A 21,610-nucleotide genomic window follows, 5' to 3' on the forward strand; every position below is an offset into this window, starting at 1 on the left:
ATATATACATTATATAACAATTATATAACAAGTATATATACCATTTATACCATAAATAAAAGTATATGTCATGCGTGTGAATTATCAAAACTTTAAATTATGTCACACGCTCAACCCGTTTTTTTTTAAAGTGATGTATCATATTATCTTATATAATATATATTTTACCGTTTATATACTGTATATATACTAGTATATATATAAACGCGAAATGAATTTTTCATCACAAATTTCATATCACATTTATTATATAATAAAACAAACACTAGATTTTATGATTTATTTTTATCGTTTACAAAGATTAAATTTTTTAATAAAGTTACACACTTACACATTTTGTTTCCATCTTTAACCGATAAAGGTAATATTGATCATTGACAAAAGATAACAAGGTGACACGTCCCCCACTCCTTAATTTAGTAAATCTTGACATGAAAGAGATAAGATTATTTAGCATATTTTTTTTTTCCCCCTGATCTTATTTATTTAAGGTAAAAAGTTAACAAATTGTTTTATTTTTAATACTATATTTTTCTCATAATCTCATGTACATTAATAATGACATAATTTTTCATCTTAGATTTATTATTTTACTCGGAGAAAAAAAAAAATTTTTTTGTCGTTTCTGTGGGAATTTTTGAAACTAAAAAAAATAAAGGGTCTTTTTAAGTAGATCAAAAAATTATCTACGCCCAAAATAAAAAACGCACACACCAATCGTTAATCTTTTTTTTTTTCTTTTTGACTTTATATTGAATTTTTTTTTTCCTTTTTTCTCGACATTTTTTTTTTTTTTTTTTACTCAAAAACACAGGTTAATAATCCTGTCTTTTCTCGGTTAGATTTCAAATGATTTCATGTGATTATTTGTGGATTATTTGTGAAAAGGGGATTTTCTTTCTACAAAATTATTTCTTCCGTATCATTCCGATTTTAGATTCACGAGAAAATCATGTGATGTGAAACTGTTCCCAACAAATTTTTTTTTGATTTCATACCCATTGAAGGTTGTCTTACGAAGATCGTGATGAATGGATGATGAATATTAGTGGATCGTGGATCGAAAATAGATTGATTATTTGGTCCAACTAACTAAGTTTTTTGAATTGTTTAGTATAGCATTTATGTAACATATATACGTCAAATAAATACTTTCAATATTAATTATGAATAATAATTTGAATGATCTAATGAATCTATTCCCAAGTTATGTCAAGTTATTTCTAATTTTAAATAACAGTACCACTTAAATGCTTTGCTCTCATACCTACCAGTCTACCACTCAATGGATGCGACTAACGTACTCATTTATTAGGAACGGGTTAGTTAGACATTATTGAAACTCAAACTAACACAGTAACACTCCCTCTCGCTGATATATAGAGATAAAGGAACCATTATAAAAAAAAGCTCTTATAATTCAATACTTCATACTTTATTAATTAGGTTATTTTTATTGGAAAATTTTAAATACTATTTAAATGCTATGCTCAATGGATGTATATGGAGACTATTCTAAATGTCTCAAATTTTTTTTAGTTATATAAAATATAAATGTCCGCTTATAGATAACGTACTCATTTATTAGAAACGGGTTAATTAGACATTATTGAAACTCAAACTTCAAAGCCACTAACACTCCTTCTCGCTGATATATAGAGATATCAAAAGGAGCTCTTATAATTCAATACCTCAAAAATTCAGACATATCTTAGATTATTTTTAAATACCATTTAAATGCTTTACTCTCATTCTAATATTCTATCTACTATTCAATGAATGCGTCCTAAATAAAAGAATACAGTATTCATTTATTAGGAACGGATTGAAATTCAAACTTAAAGCCACTTACGCTCAGATCGTAATTTTCGATAGGGATGTATAGGATAAAGGAACCATCATTATAAAAAGAGCTCTTGTAATTCAATACTTCAATAATACAGAAATTTTACTCTTAGGTGGCTAATTTTAAATGGTTTACGGTACATTTCGCCGAAAGGTTTCGCCGAAAAATAGGGCCAACATTATGCAGAATTATAAATAACTCAGGCCAGAGATTATTTTTCAGCGAAATGAGCGAAATGTCCCGATACCGTCCTAAATAAGTTCCAAAATTCGAAAACATCACGACTAATCTTATCATGGTCAAAGCCAAGTCCTTCTTTCATTAAATGATATGCTTCACAAATAAGTTGCATGTCACCATATTCAAGACCATTGTGGACCATTTTAACATAATGCCCAGCGCCAGTTTCACCAACTCAATCGCAACATTGGTTCATTACCAACTTTTGCAGTAACGGATTGGAAGATCGGTTTTAATTTTTTCAACTAAGGGAGTACCATCTTCATCTTTATATCTCACAATATCTTTAGTAATATCAATCAACCAAGAAGGAGTCTAATTCACAAAAGTATACACTAACGTATTCATTTATTAGGAACGGGATAGATGAAATTCCAGGATAGATACTATTTTTGCTCTCATTCTAATATTCTGTCTATTTCTCAATGGATACGTTCTAAATAAGAATATGCTGACGTACTCATTTGTTACCAGGAACGGGTTAGACGCTATTGAAACTCAAACTTCAAAGCCATTAAAGTTCAGATCTTCTCCTTCTCGCTGATGTATAGAGATAAAGGAGCCATCATAAAAAGAGCTCTTGTAATTCAATACTTCAAATTAAATACAGATATATTACTTTTTAGATTATTTTATTGGCTAATTTTAAATACTACTTAAATACTACTTAAATGTTTTGCTCTCATTTTAATATTCTACCTAATACTCAATGGATGCGACCTAAATAAGAATACGCTAACGTACTCATTCATTAGGAACGGGTTAGGCATTATTGAAACTCAAATTTCAAGCCACTACCAGGTTCCATTGAATTAGCTTTTAGCTTAGATAGGTAGAGTTTTATAAGGTATTTTTTTTTGTATTTCAATGACCTATCCTCTTTTCTGTGTCTTCTTTCCTGGTTTAAAATAAAAATAAAATTATATTCCACACTTGTTTCGTCAGTATTACCGCCTCTTTCTTCGCCCATATGACGCTCAAATCTTTTCCTCCTCGCTGATATACAAAGATAGAGGAACCATCATAAAAAGAGCTCTTGTAATTCAATATCTTAAACTTTTTTAAATATGATATACTGTATAGTAAACATAATTCCATATCGATATATAAACTAATTATATATTATTGGATACTATAAATCAATGAATTTGTTTTATATTAAAATATAAAACTTAATGAAGGTCGATATCATTAAGGAGCATTTAATACATGTAAATTTAATCATATAATAATCTGATGCGTCGCCATCCCTATAAAAAATATTGTCCAAACATTGTTCAGTTTTTTGTTCTGAAAATCGACTCCGTTCCTTGGACATTCATTATGATATTGTACGTTTTTTATGTGGTTAAAAATTCTCAATCTCCGTATCTTGTATTTAATAGCGTGCGAGTGTCCGGAAAATTGATCCATTCCGAATATTTATCGGACAAACATTTTAACATTTTTTATAGGGCATTAGAACCATTTATTAAACAAGTCAAATATTATTAAGCGCAGCAAATATACCAAGAAAGTATATTTAGTAATCTTATATAAGACATTTTATAGTTTAACTAATTATATGTTGTAGTATGTATAGTATGTATAGTATCTCTATAAAAAAAGAATGTCCGGAAATTGATATAGAAAATGTCCGGAAAATGAAAAATGACCGGAAAATTGCAATATTCCGGCTGAGCCTGAGCCCTCCTGGACATTTTCCAGACATTTTCCGGCCATTTTCGATGACAATTTCCGGACATTCTTTTCATAGGGATATATATTATATTTATTATTAAATTTTGTAAATTATTAAACAAAAAGTATTAAATCAAAGATTAAATAATTGACTTATAAATCTGTAACGGAGTACTTATTTGGTTTAAATGATCCAATCGGTTTGACGGATCCGCTCATACAATTTTTATAATAAACTCCCGCTACTATCCATTATTATGCTAATACATAATAATATGAGATAATCGATCAAAATAACAATTATGTTAAATCTGTAACTGATAATCATAAATTCTAATATGATATCGTTATTAATATCACAAATTCACAATTCATTTAAACTCTTCGGCTCACTGAAAAAAATCGCCGTATCGAAATTTATAAGTTTAATATAACTATTTATATATTTATATAGAAAAATCTTAAAAAATCGCTTTATCATGAAATTCGTTATATTGCATACTCGTTATATCGAGTTCTGTATATATAATCCTCGTAATAAGATTCTATTAATTATCGAAGAAGAAAAGATAAATTTAAGTTTAAAAGTACGGCATACATCTTACAGTCAGTTTCTGTGTACGACCTTTAAAGCTTTAATTATAAAATCATAAACTAATTTCATTAGATAAATTTCACTATCAAAATTCTTGTCCGAGTGTCTCAGTCTGCCTTTAATTTAATATAGCGAATATAACGAATCATATTGTATTCGTAATTATTTAAATTATTGTAGTTAAAACTCTGTAAAGGTTAATATAAAGTTTTAAATCTCCTTTTATTTAATAAGCTTTTCTTACTATAATCTTAAAAATCACAATAAAAATTAAGAAATAATATTATCGTTATAAAAGTTATTAATTTATAATGAGTAATACCCTGAACAATTCAAAAAATCATTTAAGGCAAATGAATCTTTTTCACCAATATATTTTTTAAACCATATTGCAGATAATTCTAAATTTTTATCAATTCCAATACCATCCCTGTAACATTTTGCAACTGAATAAATTGCTCTATATTCATAATTATTGGCTAATCTCAAATACCATTTAAATGCTTTTTTTTCATCCTTGTTAATAGAATTATTAAGATAATATTCTGCTAGTTCAAATTGTGCATCAATATTACCATTTATCGCAGCTTTTCTAACCCAATAAAATGCTATTTCTTCATCAAGATAAAAATAATGATTTGCTACAAAATATTGACTAGTACTATGTCCTTTTTTTGCAGCTCTTAAATGCCATTCAAAAGCTTTATTTTCATCTTTTAAAGTGCCTTGTCCATTAAAGTAACGAACCCCCACATTTTTTATTGCATGTTTATATCCTCCTTCAGCAGATTTTAAATATAATTCAAACGCTTTCTTCTCATCCTTTGTCACACCACATCCGTGATCACAACAATAACCTAATTTATACATTGCTTTAATATTTCCTCCTTCTGATGATTTTAAATACCACTCAATTGCCATATTATAATCTTGTTTGATGTTAAAACCACCATTATGATAACAATTACCCAAATGATATTGTGATACATTATCACCATTTTCTGCATCTTTTATATGTAATTTGTAATTTTTTTTTCTATATAAAATAACATCTTCATAAAGAAATATAATGTAAAAATATTGTAAAATTACTTCATTTAATTTTCTTATATCTTCATTATAACAGAAAATAGTGCTGTCATTCTCTTGTTCAAGATTTGATTTTTGATTATTTTTAACACAATCAGAAAATATTTCAAGTGCTTTATTACCATCAATTTCACATCCAATTCCATGTTGATAAAAATATCCAATTAAACTTGAATAATATGAAATATTTTCTGAATAACTTGCCATAAAATCAAGTACATCATTGGCATTTAAATCATATTCAAATAAAAAATTATTTATAAATTCACACAAATGATTAATATCATCCTCAGATTCTAAATTTAAAAGAAGTGTATACAATTCTTGTAATAATTCTTGTAATAACTCATTAAGATATTCCGTAGAAGGAATTGTTAAAGGATATACAAAAATTACTGAATCTTCTTCATATACAAAAACTTCTGAATCTGATGATGAATTATTCTTTTGTTTATCATTTGATTCAATATTATTATGATTCTTATTATTGTTTTCTTCTAAGTTATCAGACATATTGAATAGTAATTAAAAAGAAAATTTAACAATGTAATGGAAAAGAATGGCTTTTTATTATTGCTTCTTGTGTGATGTTGCACATGCATGTACAAATTTATACAAATTTTTATTTGTTTATGTAATGATCTTCAAAATTTTATCTAATAAAGAACTTTAGTAAATAAAATATTACGATAAATTTTATGATATAAAGAAAGAATATTTAATTTTGTTTAAAGATTCGTACATTTAAGAAGTCAAAAATTATCGAATATGAGTTATATGTACGTTTTATATAAGCATTAATTTATTAAATACAGTATGATGTTAATAATATTTTACGTGAAGCCGTTAAAAATTTACTGTGACTTAGCCTAAAACTTCATAAGAAATGAACGTGATTATAATTTGGTAAAAAAATATTTATAATTTATGAATCATAATCACTTTAAAACTGTTCAAATATATATTGAATTTGTTGTAAAATTATATTTGACTGTGGAATTACGCATGGAAACGGAAATTTAATAACGTGTCACGCCTTTCAATGTCAACATTTGAGCGTGGGCTGTCCATAGCAGTGTTCGGCAAATGACTTGAAATGACCAAATGATTCAAATGACAAATGACAAATGACATGTCATTCCAATGCTTAAATGACAAATGACCTTTGGTCATTTGAATGTAATTTTGGTCAGCATTATAATTTTTGCCTACATTACATTCATTATTTTTTAATTATAGTCACATGATTATTTATGTGATCAAATGATTGAAATGACCAAATGACAAATGATTATGAATAATGACAAATGATTTCATAAATCATTTAAAAGGTCAAATGACCAGGTCATTTCCGAACACTGGTCCATAGTCAAATGTGAAGAATTATTGACGTTTGAATGTGGGCCACCCATACTTAAATGTGGATTAGTGTTCATATTAAAGTGCGAACTAGTGATACTTGATGTGGGTTATGTGGATGGGTGACACTTGAATAAGGATCATTATTGACACCGACGGACACATTTGCATTTCGTGTAAGTAATTAAATCATAATTCATAATATTTTGTTTGTGATTTAATCAAGTATTATTTTTGTCTAAATAGTAATTAATTGTACATTAATTACTCTGTACTTCGCACAATTTACTCGCTAATGACAAACATGTAATAGATTATTATTATTCACGGTATTTTTTCACAAACTGTTGGATCGCTATTTCTTGGAGTTCAAACGTCCATTAAAAAGTAAGTTCGAAGTATGTTATTCTAATGTTTGAATGTATTATGTTATTCTTATATTTGAAAATAAAAAAATTCACATAAAGTTTGAGTTCTTTAATCCTTATTTAACACATTTATGATAATATTGTGACCTTTAATTCTTATTTGATACATAGATATTTTAGTTTATTACCACTTACATAAAAAAATTTTTATGTAACCTAGAGATTTTTCTTTTAAAGGACCTTTTTTATTTGTAATACTGTATAAAATAAAATAAATAGTTACAATTTATTATAACAATTTAAAGATAAAATAACTTATTGATATTGAAAAAGCATATATACACACCATTAAAAAATTGGTTTTGAATTTACAATTAATATTATCATTTTGATGCTTTATATTTTATAAACCACCTTGTAGCTTCTTCTAAATTTTTATTAGTTCCAATGCCATCTCTATAACATTTTGCAACTGAATCCATTGCTCTTTCAATACCATTATTGGCTAATTTCAAATACCATTCAGCTTTTCTATTCTAATAAAATCCTTTTTCTTCATTTTTTGGAATATGTTTTCTATCATTATAGTAATTTGCTACTTTATATTGACTGTAAGAATGACATTTTTCTGCAGTTTTTAAATAAAATTCAAAAGCTTTGTCTTCATCTTTAAAAGTACAAATCCTGAAATAACAACACCTTCCCAATTCATTTAATGCAAGCTTATATTCTCCTTCAGCAGATTTTAAATACAATTCAAATGCTTTCTTCATATCTTATATAACATCATATCCATACTGATAACAAATACCTAATTCAAATTTAATATTTCCTCCTTCTGATGATTTTGAATACAATTCAATTGCCTTACTATAATCAATTTTCGTACTAAATATATCATAACAATCATAATAACCTATATAATATTGTGATACACTATCTCCTTCTTCAGCATTTTTAATGTGTAATTTGTAGTTATTTCTTATATATAAAATAATTTCTCTATAAAGGAATATGAAATAAAAATATTGTGCAGTTATTCCATTTAGTTCTTTAATATTCATCATGAAATTTTTAGGTAGATCGATCCATGTAATTCCACATGGATTAGTTCATACATTCCCATATAACCTACATCGAATTTTGTGGACCTACGCATAGGGTATTTGGAAAATATTAGAACTATTCGGATTTCCACATATTTCCACAATATTCGATGTGGATTTCTATGTGGATTTTTATCGCTATTGCAGAAAGTAATGGTCTCATTTTTTGACTAAAAAAACTTTTCTAATATTTCTCTTTGATTATTTTTGACAGCATCAGAAAATATTTCAAGCGGTTTAATTTCATCAACTTTACTTCCAATTCCATGTTGAATCTTATTGTTTTCTTCAAAACTATCACAATCATATTAGTAATGAAAAAGTGGCTTTTTTTGTGTGATGTTGCACATTGTTATACAAATTTCTTTTTTATATGTCGTTATTGTTCAAATTTTATCCGAAGAAATTTCGTAAAATATTACGTGTATCATAAAGAATAATTAATTCTGTTAATTTCGGAAAAATTCGTACAATTTAACATCAGAAAATTTTTTCCACTAAAAAATCCACATAGAAATCTACATCGAAATATGTGGAAATCCGAATAGTTCTAATATTTTCCAAATACCCTGTGACAAAACACGTGATATTTTATGCGTAGATCCACAAAATTCGCGAAGGTCATATCAGATATGGGAATGTGTGAAATTCCACATATTTCCGAACTAATTAATGTGGATCGATCTACCTAAAAATTTAAGTCATCGAATTTATGTAATAATTTATTAAATAATAATATTTTACGCGAACGTGATTTTAAATAATAATTATTATTTTTAGTAAAAATATTTATACTGTAATCTATGATCGCGCGTCACATGGACATATTTAAACCTGTTCAAGGATTAAAAAATATAGTAAATTCTTATGTGAGAATTTATTGTTACGCATTGGAATTACGCATGGCAACGGAAATTTAATAATGTGACACGCATTTCAATGTTTCTTTTTGTCCATTCTGAAAACAATTCTTCATTTCATCATTATTTGACACTACCACTTTTGCATTTCGCAAAATTCCTTCTTACATAACTAAATAACAAAATAGATCTTATAGTTCCTAGTAAATCATAATTCATTATGTTTTATTGTGAATTTGTGATTTAATCATTCAATTTTTTATAATTCTAGTATATTTCACATATTAATATAAGTCACTCGCTCATCTAATAGATTTTTTCACAACATGCTCTGGGTCGCTATCTCTTGGGAGTTCAAATGCCCATTTAAAAGTATGTTGTTAAGTTTGAATTATATTATTCTTATCAGTTTAATTTTGATATTTGAAATAAAAAAAAAATATAAATAAAATTTGAGTCCCTTATTCCCTATTTATATATCTTTAGGCTTGTTATCACTTACACATAAAAATAAAATTAAAGCTCAAAGAGTTGCTGGAATTCTTTTTATTCTACAAGTTAATTAACTGAAGTATTAAAAGCAAGCGAATTTACGTAACCTAGCAATCAATAAAAAATTTGGTTTAAATGCCATTTTATTATTTTATTTATTTGTATATGAAAATAAAACAATCTCTTAATATAATGAAATAAAAAAAATTCCTAATAGTAATTTATTAAAGATAATTATATTGAAAAAGCATCAATATATATTTACACCATCATAGTATAGAAAACTATCTACTTCAAATAATATATCATCATATTGTTTATTCCACTTTGTAGCTTCTTCTAAATTTATATTAGTTCCAATGCCATCTCTATAACATTTTGCAACTGAATCCATTGCTCTTTCAAACCCATCATTGGCTAATTTCAAATACCATTTAAATGCTTTTTCTTCATTCTTGTTAATAGAATTATTAAGATAACATTCTGCTAATTTAAATTGAGCATCAGTATTACCATTTATTGCAGCTTTTCTATTCCAATAAAATCCTTTTTCTTCATTTTTTGGAACATGTCTTCCATAATTATAATAATTTGCTACTTCATATTGACTAAAATTATGACCTTTTTCTGCAGCTTTTAAATAAGATTCAAAAGCTTTGTCTTCATCTTTAAAAGTACAACGACCATAATGATAACAATTCCCTAACTCATATAATGCACGTCTATACCCTCCTTCAGCAGATTTTAAGTACAGATTAAATGCTTTTTTCTCATCTCTTATATCCTCATCCCCATATTCATAACAAATACCTAATTCAAACATTGCTTTAATATTTCCTCCTTCTGATGATTTTGAATACCATTCAACTGCCTTACTATAATCAAGTTTAGTACTAAATATATCATAACAATAATAATAACCTATATAATATTGTGATACATTATCTCCTATTTCAGCATTTTTAATGTGAAATTTGTAGTTAGCTCCTATATATAAAATAACATCTTTATAAAGGAATATGGAATAAAAATATTGTGCAATTATTCCATTTAGTTCTTTAATATCATCATTGTGGAAAATAATGGATTCATTTTTTTGATCAAATGAAAATTGATCAAATAATGTTTTTTGATTATTTTTAACAGCGTTGGAATATATTTCAAATGCTCTAATTTCATCAATTTTACATCCAATTCCATGTTGATAAAAATATCCAATTAAACTTGAATAACATGAAGTATATTGTGAATTACTTATAATTTCAAATACATTATCAGAATCTAAATCATATTCAAATAAAAAATTTTTCACAAGATTGTATAAATTATCAATTTCAACTTGAGAATCCATATTTAAAAGAAATGCATGCAATTCTTGTAATAATTCATTAATATATTTTATAGTAAGATTATTAGGAAAAAGTGCATTATTATTAATTAAAGGAGGATTTATTGTAGTATTAAATGAGGATTCGTCTGAAAAATTACTCTTTTGTATATCAATAGATTCAGTAACATTAGTATCATTATTAATTTTATGATTATTTTCTTCAATGTTATCGGACATATTGAATAATAATTACAAACAGAGAAAAAAATAAAAAGCATGGAAGTAACGAATGGCTGGGTTTTTATTTTATTTATGTTTATTGTGTGATGTTGCACATCAACATACATAAATTATTTTGAGAAATTTTTTAGTGATTTTAATTCATATTGATGTTTTATTATGAGATATAGATTAACCTTTCCATGGGAAGTCTGGAATGTAGCCACTTTTCACTTATAAAAGGTTTTTTAAGTGAAAATTATTGTAAAAAAAAAAATGACCTATTTTTTGTTTAACCGATCATACGAAATGATGATCTGATGATCTCTTAAATATCTGATGATCTCCTAAATATAAATATTTTAAGTATTTTATAAAATATTTATTATATACATTGAAGATTTATAATGAAAATCTAGTATAAGAAAAGATTTTTTTTGTTAAATTTAAATTTATTGGAATTAATAAATTGGTAAATTATTAATTTAATAGAGACGAAATATAATATTTATGAAACCAAGCAGAGTAGAAATTTTTGGAGTACAAATATAATTTATTGTTTAGCTTATTGTATTTATTTTTAATCGTAGTAATTACCTCAATAACCAAAGGATATTACGCCAGTTCTTTTATGCTTAAATGAAATAAGCAGTGTACTAGTATGTAAATAGAAGGGTTATTAATACGTTATTTATAAATGCATTCAATCTGTCATGAATAGAAATAAAATTACATTAAATTTATCAATTATAATGCGCATATACAATACTATATTTTATATATATGTTAAATAAACAAAAATTCTCATAAAAAAGTAAAAAAATTAACAATACCGTAATACAGCTAAGTAAAGTAAAAAAACTAAACATATAAAAGTATACGATTAATAAACTTTCAGGATTTTTTTATTTCAAAATTTTGTAATACGAGATTATGAATTGTCGGGATTTTGACATTTGGGATTATGATCTTTGGGATTATGAAATTCTGGGATTGGTATTACGAGTTTTGGGATTATACATTTCGGTATTTTGTTTTTTCAGGATTTTGAGCGTTGGGACTCGAGATATATACAAATTAGTTATATTAGATAATAATTTAATCTATTTGATACGTCAAATGTCAAACATTCGCAACATAAATTGTCAGTCAGCTTCATCACGTGACAAGAAGGATAGTAATATTAATCTAATGCAAATAAAAAAATTTATATACAGTATAATTGAAAGAAATTTTACTAGTTATCTGTTATCGGTTATTTACTATTTTTTTGTAGTTTGTTATATAATATTATTTTGATTTATTTTAACATTTTATATTTAAATCAAATTTTTACCACCATAAACTGCCACTACATATAACACAACTATAATTCGATCGCTTTTATATTTAAAAAAGTGTTTTTATGTAGCATCATTATTATGTTATATAAAATTAACGATGTGCTGTACTAAAATAACCATAATTTCTTGGATTTTATTTTAGTGATTATATATGATATAATGAGAAATTTGAAAAATGATCCTCTAATTTTAAAACTGAAGGTGATAGTAATAATGAATTATAGATTTAGTACGGAAATCGATTTCGAATAAAATTGTTATTATTTATAATTTTTTTTATTTAAATTCAACAAGTAATAATACTTTATTTAAAAGGAATTTTTTTTATTTATTTTTAAAACAAGACGGATAAAATATATTTGGTACATGCAATTACATCATGAAATTTTTAGGTAGATCGATTCATGTAATTCCACATGGATTAGTTCGGAATCCCATATAACCTACGCGGATTCACATCAAATTTCGCCGAAATACCACGTGTTTTGTCACAGGGTATTTGGAAATATTAGAACTATTCGGATTTCCACAATATTCAATGTAGATTTTATGTGGATTTTTAGTGGAAAAAATTTCCTGATGTAATTGCGTGTTGATGCTCTAATACATTTGAAATTTTTAGGTAGATTATGAACCGGAGTTACCCTGGATGCAGTGTTGGGCAATTGGACAAGTTTTGGACAGGGTTTTGGACAGGGTTTTAGACAATTCTCTTATGTCCAAAACCTTGTCCAAAACCTTTAAAGTTAAAAATTGTGTCCAAAACTCATCACTGCCTGGATGCATCCAGGATAGTACCCGGGATTTTTGACCAATTACCCTGGATGTTATTCTGGATGTATCTAGGGATGTACTGTATCCAGGGTAAACTAGGGATCCATCCGCCAGGGTAACTGCTCGGGATTTTTGATTAGTACGGCGCTTCATAGTAGATCGGTCTAATTCCATATGGATTCATTAAATTTAAAAAATCTTTTTAAACTTTTTTAGCATATACTGTGATATGGATAGATAAATATAAGATTCTAGGTTGATATTATATACATTATAATGACAAAATAATAATGACTCCGTGGGCGGAATAGGTTTTTTTTTTCTTTTATAAAATAAAAAAATAATTAGTTTTGCGAAGTGCATCGTCACGTGCCGAAGACAACGTGTTTTGGACTAATTAGAGTGTGACCAATTAAATTATAATATTAGATCACATGATTTTATTACTCCTAAAAATCCATAACTATATAAAAAATAATTATAAAACATTGTTATTTAAACTATCATAGTATCAAACAAACTTTAATCTATTTTAACGATGAAAATAATGAAAATTATAAAAACATATTTACAATCTAATTTTTTTACGTGTATCATAAATCTTTGTTATTAAAATAAATTTATCACATTAAAAGATTTTTTCCTTGTGTCATATACTGTAACGCATAAAAAAATTAAAAAAGTCGCGATAATAAAGAATTTCGTCCCCAAATTTTAATCAGCGTTAAATTTTTTTAGACTGAAACTTGCTGTATGGAGCAAGCCAAAAATTTTAACGTCAAATTATTTGTTCTTTGCTTAAATAAAAAGTCTACTCATTTGCTATTGAAGCATTACTTTTAAGCATGGCCAATCAGTGATTTTGTACCATTTTAGTAATTATGACGAATTATGGCTCAAGCTGAGGTATTTACTGTCAGCACTTTTGTACTTTAAATATTATAATGATGTTCTCGCTATTCCGTCACGTTACAAAGTTTCCTCGATCTTCTTTTCCTAATTTACTTTTCACAGGAACTAAAGAAACTAAAGGAACTAAGAGAACTATGAGAACTCAACCTAAATATGAACAAGATGAACAAGATGATGCTCAACTACTGAGAGTGAGCTTCCAGCCTGCTTCTTTCAAAGATGTTATTCCCGCCCTACAGGGCTCTGGTACGTCGTTTCAAACAATTGTCTTAGCGAAACACTAACATTTCAAATATCGTGCAATCACAGTTCCGGAAGAATATCTTCTTCCTGAAATCAATCGCCATAAAGTCGGAAACCCAGATTTTCAAGTTGACAAGCTCGATAAGGTTTCGAATCGAGTTAAAACGTTCATTGATAAAATGCGTATCGTTGTGGAGAATGAAAAGGATACAACAGGCACAGACTCTAATATTGACACATTGGTGGACGATTTGCTTCGTATTGCCGATTTGAATTGCTGGCCCTTAAAGATACTGTGAGTAATGAGGAAAGTACTTTTTGTGAGTGACTTAGTTTGTTAAAAGTTTGTTCTATCAATATCCAGAAATCATCCGCTACGCAGAATAATCATTAAAGGAAAGCCTTTCGCTTCAGCAGACCTCGACTTTGTGGTTACTAATCAAAACCTAAATATGGTGGTTATAGAGGTCTGAACATTTCGCTAATATTTTGATTATTTTGCAAACCCATATTCAAGCTAAAAAAAATCTTTTAAACAGGATAAACATATTAAAAACGTCCATTCATCAAATGGTTTTGGAGAAACACTAATTGCCGCAAATATTATTGCTTGTGGAGATGAGGATATACGTGACACTGATAATGAGAAACCTATTGATAAGACCATATTTGCCATGCGCGTTATTTCAACGTATGTGACATTTTACAAGGCAGAGATCCCTGCAAAATATTGGTCCGAACTTAGTCATGGTTTACCAAAATCGGAAGTTATTATTAAAAGATGGCCAGGAGAAAATGCTAAGCGGAAAGGTCTGGATTTAGTAGAACCAGATGGGAGATGAAAAGTGCTAGAAGCGTTAGCTAACATCCGACAATTTCTTCTGCGCCACGAAAAACCAGTAAGTGACATCCGTCAATTTCTTCTGCGCCACGAAAAACCAGTAAGTGATTTATACATGACTCCAATAACTAGAGTACCTAACAGTCCTAACTGGTGGGTGTAATCACATGATTATATTATTTGACTGTGCATTATGTTATATTTGAATATGAATACAAATTATTATAACTTTCAATTTTTTCGCCAAGAACTTTATTTTTACAATTACATAAATCATGCCCAGTTTCTTGGCACCCTTTACATCGCCTTTGTTTCTTATTATTATCCGTTTCTTTATTTTCTAATAAGTTACCCTCATGATCGACCTTCACTTTCTTTTCCAATTTCGCCTTCACTTAAATATCTATTTGGGAGTCGTCCATGACGGACGACGCCTGGATTAAAGCATTTAATTTCATTTTCTTTTTCATTAACATCTTTATCAATTATCTCTTGTTGCTTTTGTAATAAACTCTTGTTGTTTATTATCAATGAAATTTTGAAACATTCCATTTACTTCATTAAAACAATCTAATTTTTGTGATATGATATGATCACACAGCCGGTGATGATCACCTATGGTTATACTTTTATTTAATATGATAAAGTAAAATATTTTTAAATTAGAAAATTATTTTTTCTAACTAATAAACTCAGAATAAATACTTTTAAACATTACTAGTAATAAAAATTCTTTAATTTTTGCGAAATTATAAATATTAATAAGAATGTTAATGTTAGAACAAAACCATTAATATTTGGGAAGTATTTTTAAAAATCTTTACATGCATATATATTAATAAAATATTAATTGTTACAAAATTACTACATCAATAAAAAAAAGTTATAATGTAAAATTAAAAGATAATAAGTGTCGGAGGAACAGGATTTTGAATTTCAGGTCAATGATTTTTGTATTATAACGGGTTCTTGATCGTCAGGATTCGTAAATCCCTTTAGGGGAAAAAAAAGTACCATCCCCCATCATTAGCAAAAACAGATACAGTATATTTCATATGAACACAGCAGAGTATTAATATTCGAATTTTAATAAAATAAAATGAATTATTTCAATCATTCTATTGAAGAAATATTTAAGTAGTAATGAGGATAACCAATAATGAAATATTTTATTTTTTATCAATAAAAGGCTGTTAAAACGACTTAATTACAGTTCACCCTCACTATAGTGAATCCCATGGGCTGGAGATTAAAATTCGTTATAGTAAGAAATTCACTATACTGAGGGTCATTTTATTATATATAAAAATAAATCTGTACCCGAACTTTTCTTCATTATAGCAAGTTATTCACAATATAAAAATTCACTATAGAGAGGGTGAACTGCTGTAGTTCTTTATCAACTCCAGTATTAATTCCTATTGGTCACCTCAATAACTATTTAATATAAATTTTTCATTTAAAATAAACATTAACCGGTTGAAAACCGGTTAAAAATATTTTAAATTTTTTTTTTTTTTGACCGCAGATTGTACATACAGTATGTATTAAAGCTTTAAGCTGGTGAGCACGTGATTGCAATCACATGCCTTTGGGCCGTATTATATTCTATGGTCAAATGTTCAAAATCGGTTAAGATGCATTAACTCGTCTTAACCGCTAATATACTTGATAATACAAAAAAATAAAGGATTTTACGGCTAAAGAAGGTTAGAAAATTTATTGGAATTTTTGTTTTCATTATTGAATTTTAAATTTCTTATTTTTTTTTTAATTCAGACTTTATCTTTCAGCGTGAATTATCAAAGGCAATGATATTTGACGATCTTTAAATGCGGAAGAATAATTTACGCAACCATTACAAGAAATAATAACTTACTTAGAAATCACTATGAACACAAATAATTTGGTTAAGTTGATAAATAATGGAACTTTAAACTATGTTAATTTGAAATTTTTATTACTATATTTACTATTATCTCAATATTGTACAATGATTAGCTATTGATAAAAGTACTTAATAGTGTATATGTTCTATGTAAATACTGGACATTTTTCACGAATTTTATTGATCACTTTATAATAGTGATACACAAATTTTGGTCAACTTGATATACAAAATTTTGATTACTTAATAAATAAGATACACGAAAAAGGTCTCAGTTGCTTACGTCAGTCATACATATCCAATAACTTTATTATCAGTTATCATCTACAACATGGCCGATAACAATTACGAATATGATCTTATGGGATACCGGATATACAGTAATACAATAAATACAATATCATATATCGTATGGGATCTTGCCATAAATTTACTTAACGTGAAATAATCTTCTTATATTATTATACTGATTCCACTTAATTCTGGCCCGCGCTATGTTTACCAAATAAATCCAATTTTGTTAAATTAGGCTTACCAAGATCGTCTTCTGTAAAAATTTGTGCAGCACTATGTAACATTGCACGAAGCAATAAATAAAAAGCCACTTTACTCATTTCTCTCGTACCTTTTTTTTTATTTCGTTCATATTATTCGATATGTCTTATAACCTTGATATTAATAAAAACGAAAGTAACAATAAAATTATTAATAAAGTTTTCAAAGAATTGTTACAAGAATTATATGTTGTTTTTTTAGATATAGAAGATCATAATACTCTTCGATTAAATGAATTTATACATAATACTTTACTTGAATATGACTTAGACCCTAAAAACGTATTTGAAACTATGAAAATTAATTCTCAACCAGATTTTAGTTATTCAAGTTTAATTGGAATTTTTTATCAATATGGAATTGGGTGTGAGCCAGATGAAATTAAGGCATTTGAAATATTTTCTAATGCCGTTAAAAATAATAAAAAAGAAATAATAAAAAAATTTTCTTTTGATCAAAAAAATGAACCAATTACTTTTTGTGACGATAATATTAAAGAGTTAAATGAAATAATTACACAATATTTTTATTCTTTATTTCTTTATAAAGATATTATTTTAAATAAAGCGAAAAACTACAAACTTTATGTTAAAAATGCTGAAAATGGAGATTCAATATCACAATATTATTTAGGTAATTATTATTATAACAAAATAGATTATAATAAAGCAATTGAATGGTATTCAAAATCATCGGAAGGAGGAAATATTAGAGCGATATATAAATTGGGTAATTGTTATTATTATGGATATGGGGTTATGAAAGATGAAAAGAAAGCACTTGAATTATATTTAAAGTCTGCAAAAGGAGGATTAAGTTATGCATTACGTAGCGTGGGAGATTGTTATTATTATGGACGAATTATGAAAGATAGAAGTAAAGCTTTTAAATGGTATTTAAAAGCGGCAAAAAAAGGTGATTTTCAATGTCAATATTTAGTAGCAAAGTGGTATCATAATGATGGAATACATGATCCAAAAAACGAAGAAAATTGGTTTTATTGGAATAGAAAAGTTGCAATTAATGGTAATATTCATGCTCAATTTGAATTAGCGGAATATTATCTTAACAGCAATTCTATTAATAAGAATGAAAAGAAAGCATTTAGGTGGTATATGAAATTAGCTAACGATAATGAACCAAGAGCACTTTATATAGTTGCTAAGTGTTATAGAGATGGTGTTGGAACTGACAAAGATTTAAAGGAAGCTATAAAATGGAGTGTAAGATATGAGGAATCAAAGGTCTTTTGAAGATTAATGCATAAATTAATTTTATGAAATTATACCTTTGAATTTGAAAATATTATTGGGAGTTTTTTTTTATTTCATTACTATAGGATTTGTAGAAACAGGCATTTATTTATATATATTAATAAATAAAGGATATTTAAATTTTCAACAAGACTTCTCGCGTATTAAACTATAAATATATATTTTATAATTTTATAATTTATAACCGTCTAACATCGTTTTTTGTTTACAGATAGGTGTCACGAGCGAGTTATTTGTAACATAAATTATGTATAAATGAAATATTATTTAGATATAATTGTAAAGAAAAAACTTTTTTTTTTATCGCTTAAAACAGGGCATTTCACTCGCACAAAATGCAAGATTGTATATTAGATGATGACAAACAACATTTATTTTAAAATTAGGCATAAAAGATGGAGCTCTATAGATTACATTTTAATCCTAAACTCCATTTCCAGACGTAACTTATACAGCAAAACAGAAGGGTACATTTTATGCAGGATGCATGGACGCTCATTAATAAGAAATGTATATTTTCTAGAAAATATAACCAATAGGATGTTAAAAGTTTTCGTAGTGGCGAATCTAATAAATCACCCCGATTATGGCTTTTGATGGTCCTTTAAAATTTTTGCTATTATTCGTTTCACTCCTGCGGAATTTGAACTAAAGGAGTTCATAATAAAACTATTAGTATGCTATGAGTATCATTTTATGAGATTTCTTTATTAGATAAACATCCATTCTTTTAATAGTTAAAAATTCAATAAAAAAAAAAATATTAATATTTCTCGATTTCATTATTTTTTCTTAACCGGTATTTTGTTGAACCGGCATAAGAAATTTGTACAACCATAATGTACTGTTACATCACGCATAAAAAAAATCACGTTTAACATAGTTACTTTTTGTTGAACAAACAAAAGAAATTTGTGCAACCATATGTAACATCACACAAAAATAAACTAATAAGAAAATCTTTTGTTTCATACTTTGTTTTTCATCCTATTATTCTATTATTCAACATGACTTATAACTTTGATGATAACGATACCGAAAATAATGATTCTACTTCCATTATTGAACCTATTGATTCACAAAATAGTATTTTTTCACTCAAATCAAATATTGTTAAATATGAATCCCCTTCCTTCAAATTTAATATTACGACGAGTCCTTCTTTAATAATTAATAATATACTGTTCTTTAACAATTTTATTACAAAATTTTTTAAAGAGTTATTAAAAGAATTATATACACTTCTTTTAGATATAGAATTTAAAGATGATACTGATATATTAAATATATTTATAAATAATTTTTTATTTGATTATGATTTAGACCCTAAAAATGTACTCGAAATCATGACCAGTAATTCTCAAAATATTTTTTATTATTCAAGTTTAATCGGATTTTTTTATCAAAATGGAATCGGATGTGAGGTTGATGAAATTAAAGCATTTGAAATATTTTCTAATTCAGTTAAAAATAATCAAAAAGCGTTATTAAACCACTTCACTTTTGATCAAAAAAATGAAAGCATTAGTTTTTGCAATGATGATATTAAAGAGTTGAATGAAATAATTACACAATATTTTTATTCTTTATTTCTTTATAAAGATATTATTTTAAATAGAAGAAATAATTATAAATTTTATATTAAAAATGCTGAAAAGGGAGATTCAGCATCACAATATTATATAGGAAATTATCATTATATCAAAAAAGATTATGATAAGGCGATTGAATGGTATACAAAATCATCAGAAGGGGAAAACATTAAAGCAACATATAGTCTGGGTGTTTGTTATAATTTCGGACTTGGTATTAAAAAAGAGGAAAAGAAAGCATTTGAATTATTTTTAAAATCTGCGGAAGGAGGATATAAATATGCATTAAATGTAGTGGGATATTGTTATTATAATGGATATGGTATTTTAAAAGATGAAAATAAAGCCTTTGAATTTTATTTAAAAGCTGCAAAAAAAGGTCATGGTACAAGTCAATATTTAGTAGCAAATTGGTATAATGATGGAAAACATGTTTTAAGAAATGAAGAAAAAGGATTTTATTGGAATAGAAAAGCTGCAATAAATGGTAATGTTAATGCACAATTTGAATTAGCAGAATATTATATTGATAGTTCTATTAATAAAAATGAAAGAAAAGCATTTAAGTGGTATTATAAATTAGCCAATGAAAATAAAGTAAGAGCAATTTATTTAGTTGCAAAATGTTATAGAGATGGAATTGGAATTGATAAAAATTTAAAAGAGGCTACAACATGGATTAAGAAATACGAATTATCAAAGTTTTTTGGAAAACCACAAATTACCTTAAATGATTTTTTGAATGGCTCAGACATTGATGCTTTTTCGATATCACCGTTTACAAGAATGTGTTATTAAAAAAAAAAATGTTGATCTGTCAAGATCTTTTTTCGGTAAATATATAGTAAATTCATGGAGATTATTTAGGGTACTAGCAAATTCACAAAGTTTTTTAGAAAAATATGGATACTATATAATGTAAATATACAAATAATATTTGAACTTTTTCTTATTTCATTATATAGAAAGAATTTATAAAAAAAAACTTTTTCTTTTACTATTTT

At 26.6% G+C, this 21,610-nt stretch overlaps 6 protein-coding genes across 6 annotated transcripts; 3 read left to right on the forward strand and 3 right to left on the reverse strand.

Moving 5' to 3' along the window:
* Positions 1–4,667: 4,667 nt before the first annotated feature.
* Positions 4,668–5,963, reverse strand: OCT59_008787 (uncharacterized protein; the record flags this gene model as incomplete). The annotated part of the gene is made up of 1 exon (XM_025316220.2): positions 4,668–5,963. The coding sequence occupies one exon, from the start codon at positions 5,961–5,963 to the stop codon at positions 4,668–4,670; it is 1,296 nt and encodes a 431-aa protein (XP_025181047.2).
* Positions 5,964–7,560: 1,597 nt separating this feature from the next.
* On the reverse strand, positions 7,561–8,241 carry OCT59_008788 (uncharacterized protein; the record flags this gene model as incomplete). Its single annotated transcript, XM_025331858.2, has 3 exons — positions 7,561–7,713; positions 7,777–7,910; positions 7,989–8,241. The coding sequence occupies 3 exons, from the start codon at positions 8,239–8,241 to the stop codon at positions 7,561–7,563; spliced, it is 540 nt and encodes a 179-aa protein (XP_025181048.2).
* Positions 8,242–9,885: 1,644 nt separating this feature from the next.
* On the reverse strand, positions 9,886–11,202 carry OCT59_008789 (uncharacterized protein; the record flags this gene model as incomplete). The annotated part of the gene is made up of 1 exon (XM_066133136.1): positions 9,886–11,202. The coding sequence occupies one exon, from the start codon at positions 11,200–11,202 to the stop codon at positions 9,886–9,888; it is 1,317 nt and encodes a 438-aa protein (XP_065999612.1).
* Positions 11,203–14,192: 2,990 nt separating this feature from the next.
* On the forward strand, positions 14,193–15,298 carry OCT59_008790 (uncharacterized protein; the record flags this gene model as incomplete). Its single annotated transcript, XM_025325466.1, has 5 exons — positions 14,193–14,207; positions 14,279–14,459; positions 14,523–14,751; positions 14,821–14,923; positions 14,996–15,298. The coding sequence occupies 5 exons, from the start codon at positions 14,193–14,195 to the stop codon at positions 15,296–15,298; spliced, it is 831 nt and encodes a 276-aa protein (XP_025181049.1).
* Positions 15,299–17,841: 2,543 nt separating this feature from the next.
* Positions 17,842–18,993, forward strand: OCT59_008791 (uncharacterized protein; the record flags this gene model as incomplete). The annotated part of the gene is made up of 1 exon (XM_025316221.2): positions 17,842–18,993. One exon carries the CDS (start codon positions 17,842–17,844, stop codon positions 18,991–18,993), a length of 1,152 nt encoding a protein of 383 aa, XP_025181050.2.
* Positions 18,994–20,021: 1,028 nt separating this feature from the next.
* Positions 20,022–21,404, forward strand: OCT59_008792 (uncharacterized protein; the record flags this gene model as incomplete). The annotated part of the gene is made up of 1 exon (XM_025325467.1): positions 20,022–21,404. One exon carries the CDS (start codon positions 20,022–20,024, stop codon positions 21,402–21,404), a length of 1,383 nt encoding a protein of 460 aa, XP_025181051.1.
* Positions 21,405–21,610: the final 206 nt, after the last annotated feature.

This window comes from Rhizophagus irregularis, chromosome 17, assembly GCF_026210795.1.
Source record: "Rhizophagus irregularis chromosome 17, complete sequence".
Classification (NCBI taxonomy): domain Eukaryota; kingdom Fungi; phylum Glomeromycota; class Glomeromycetes; order Glomerales; family Glomeraceae; genus Rhizophagus; species Rhizophagus irregularis.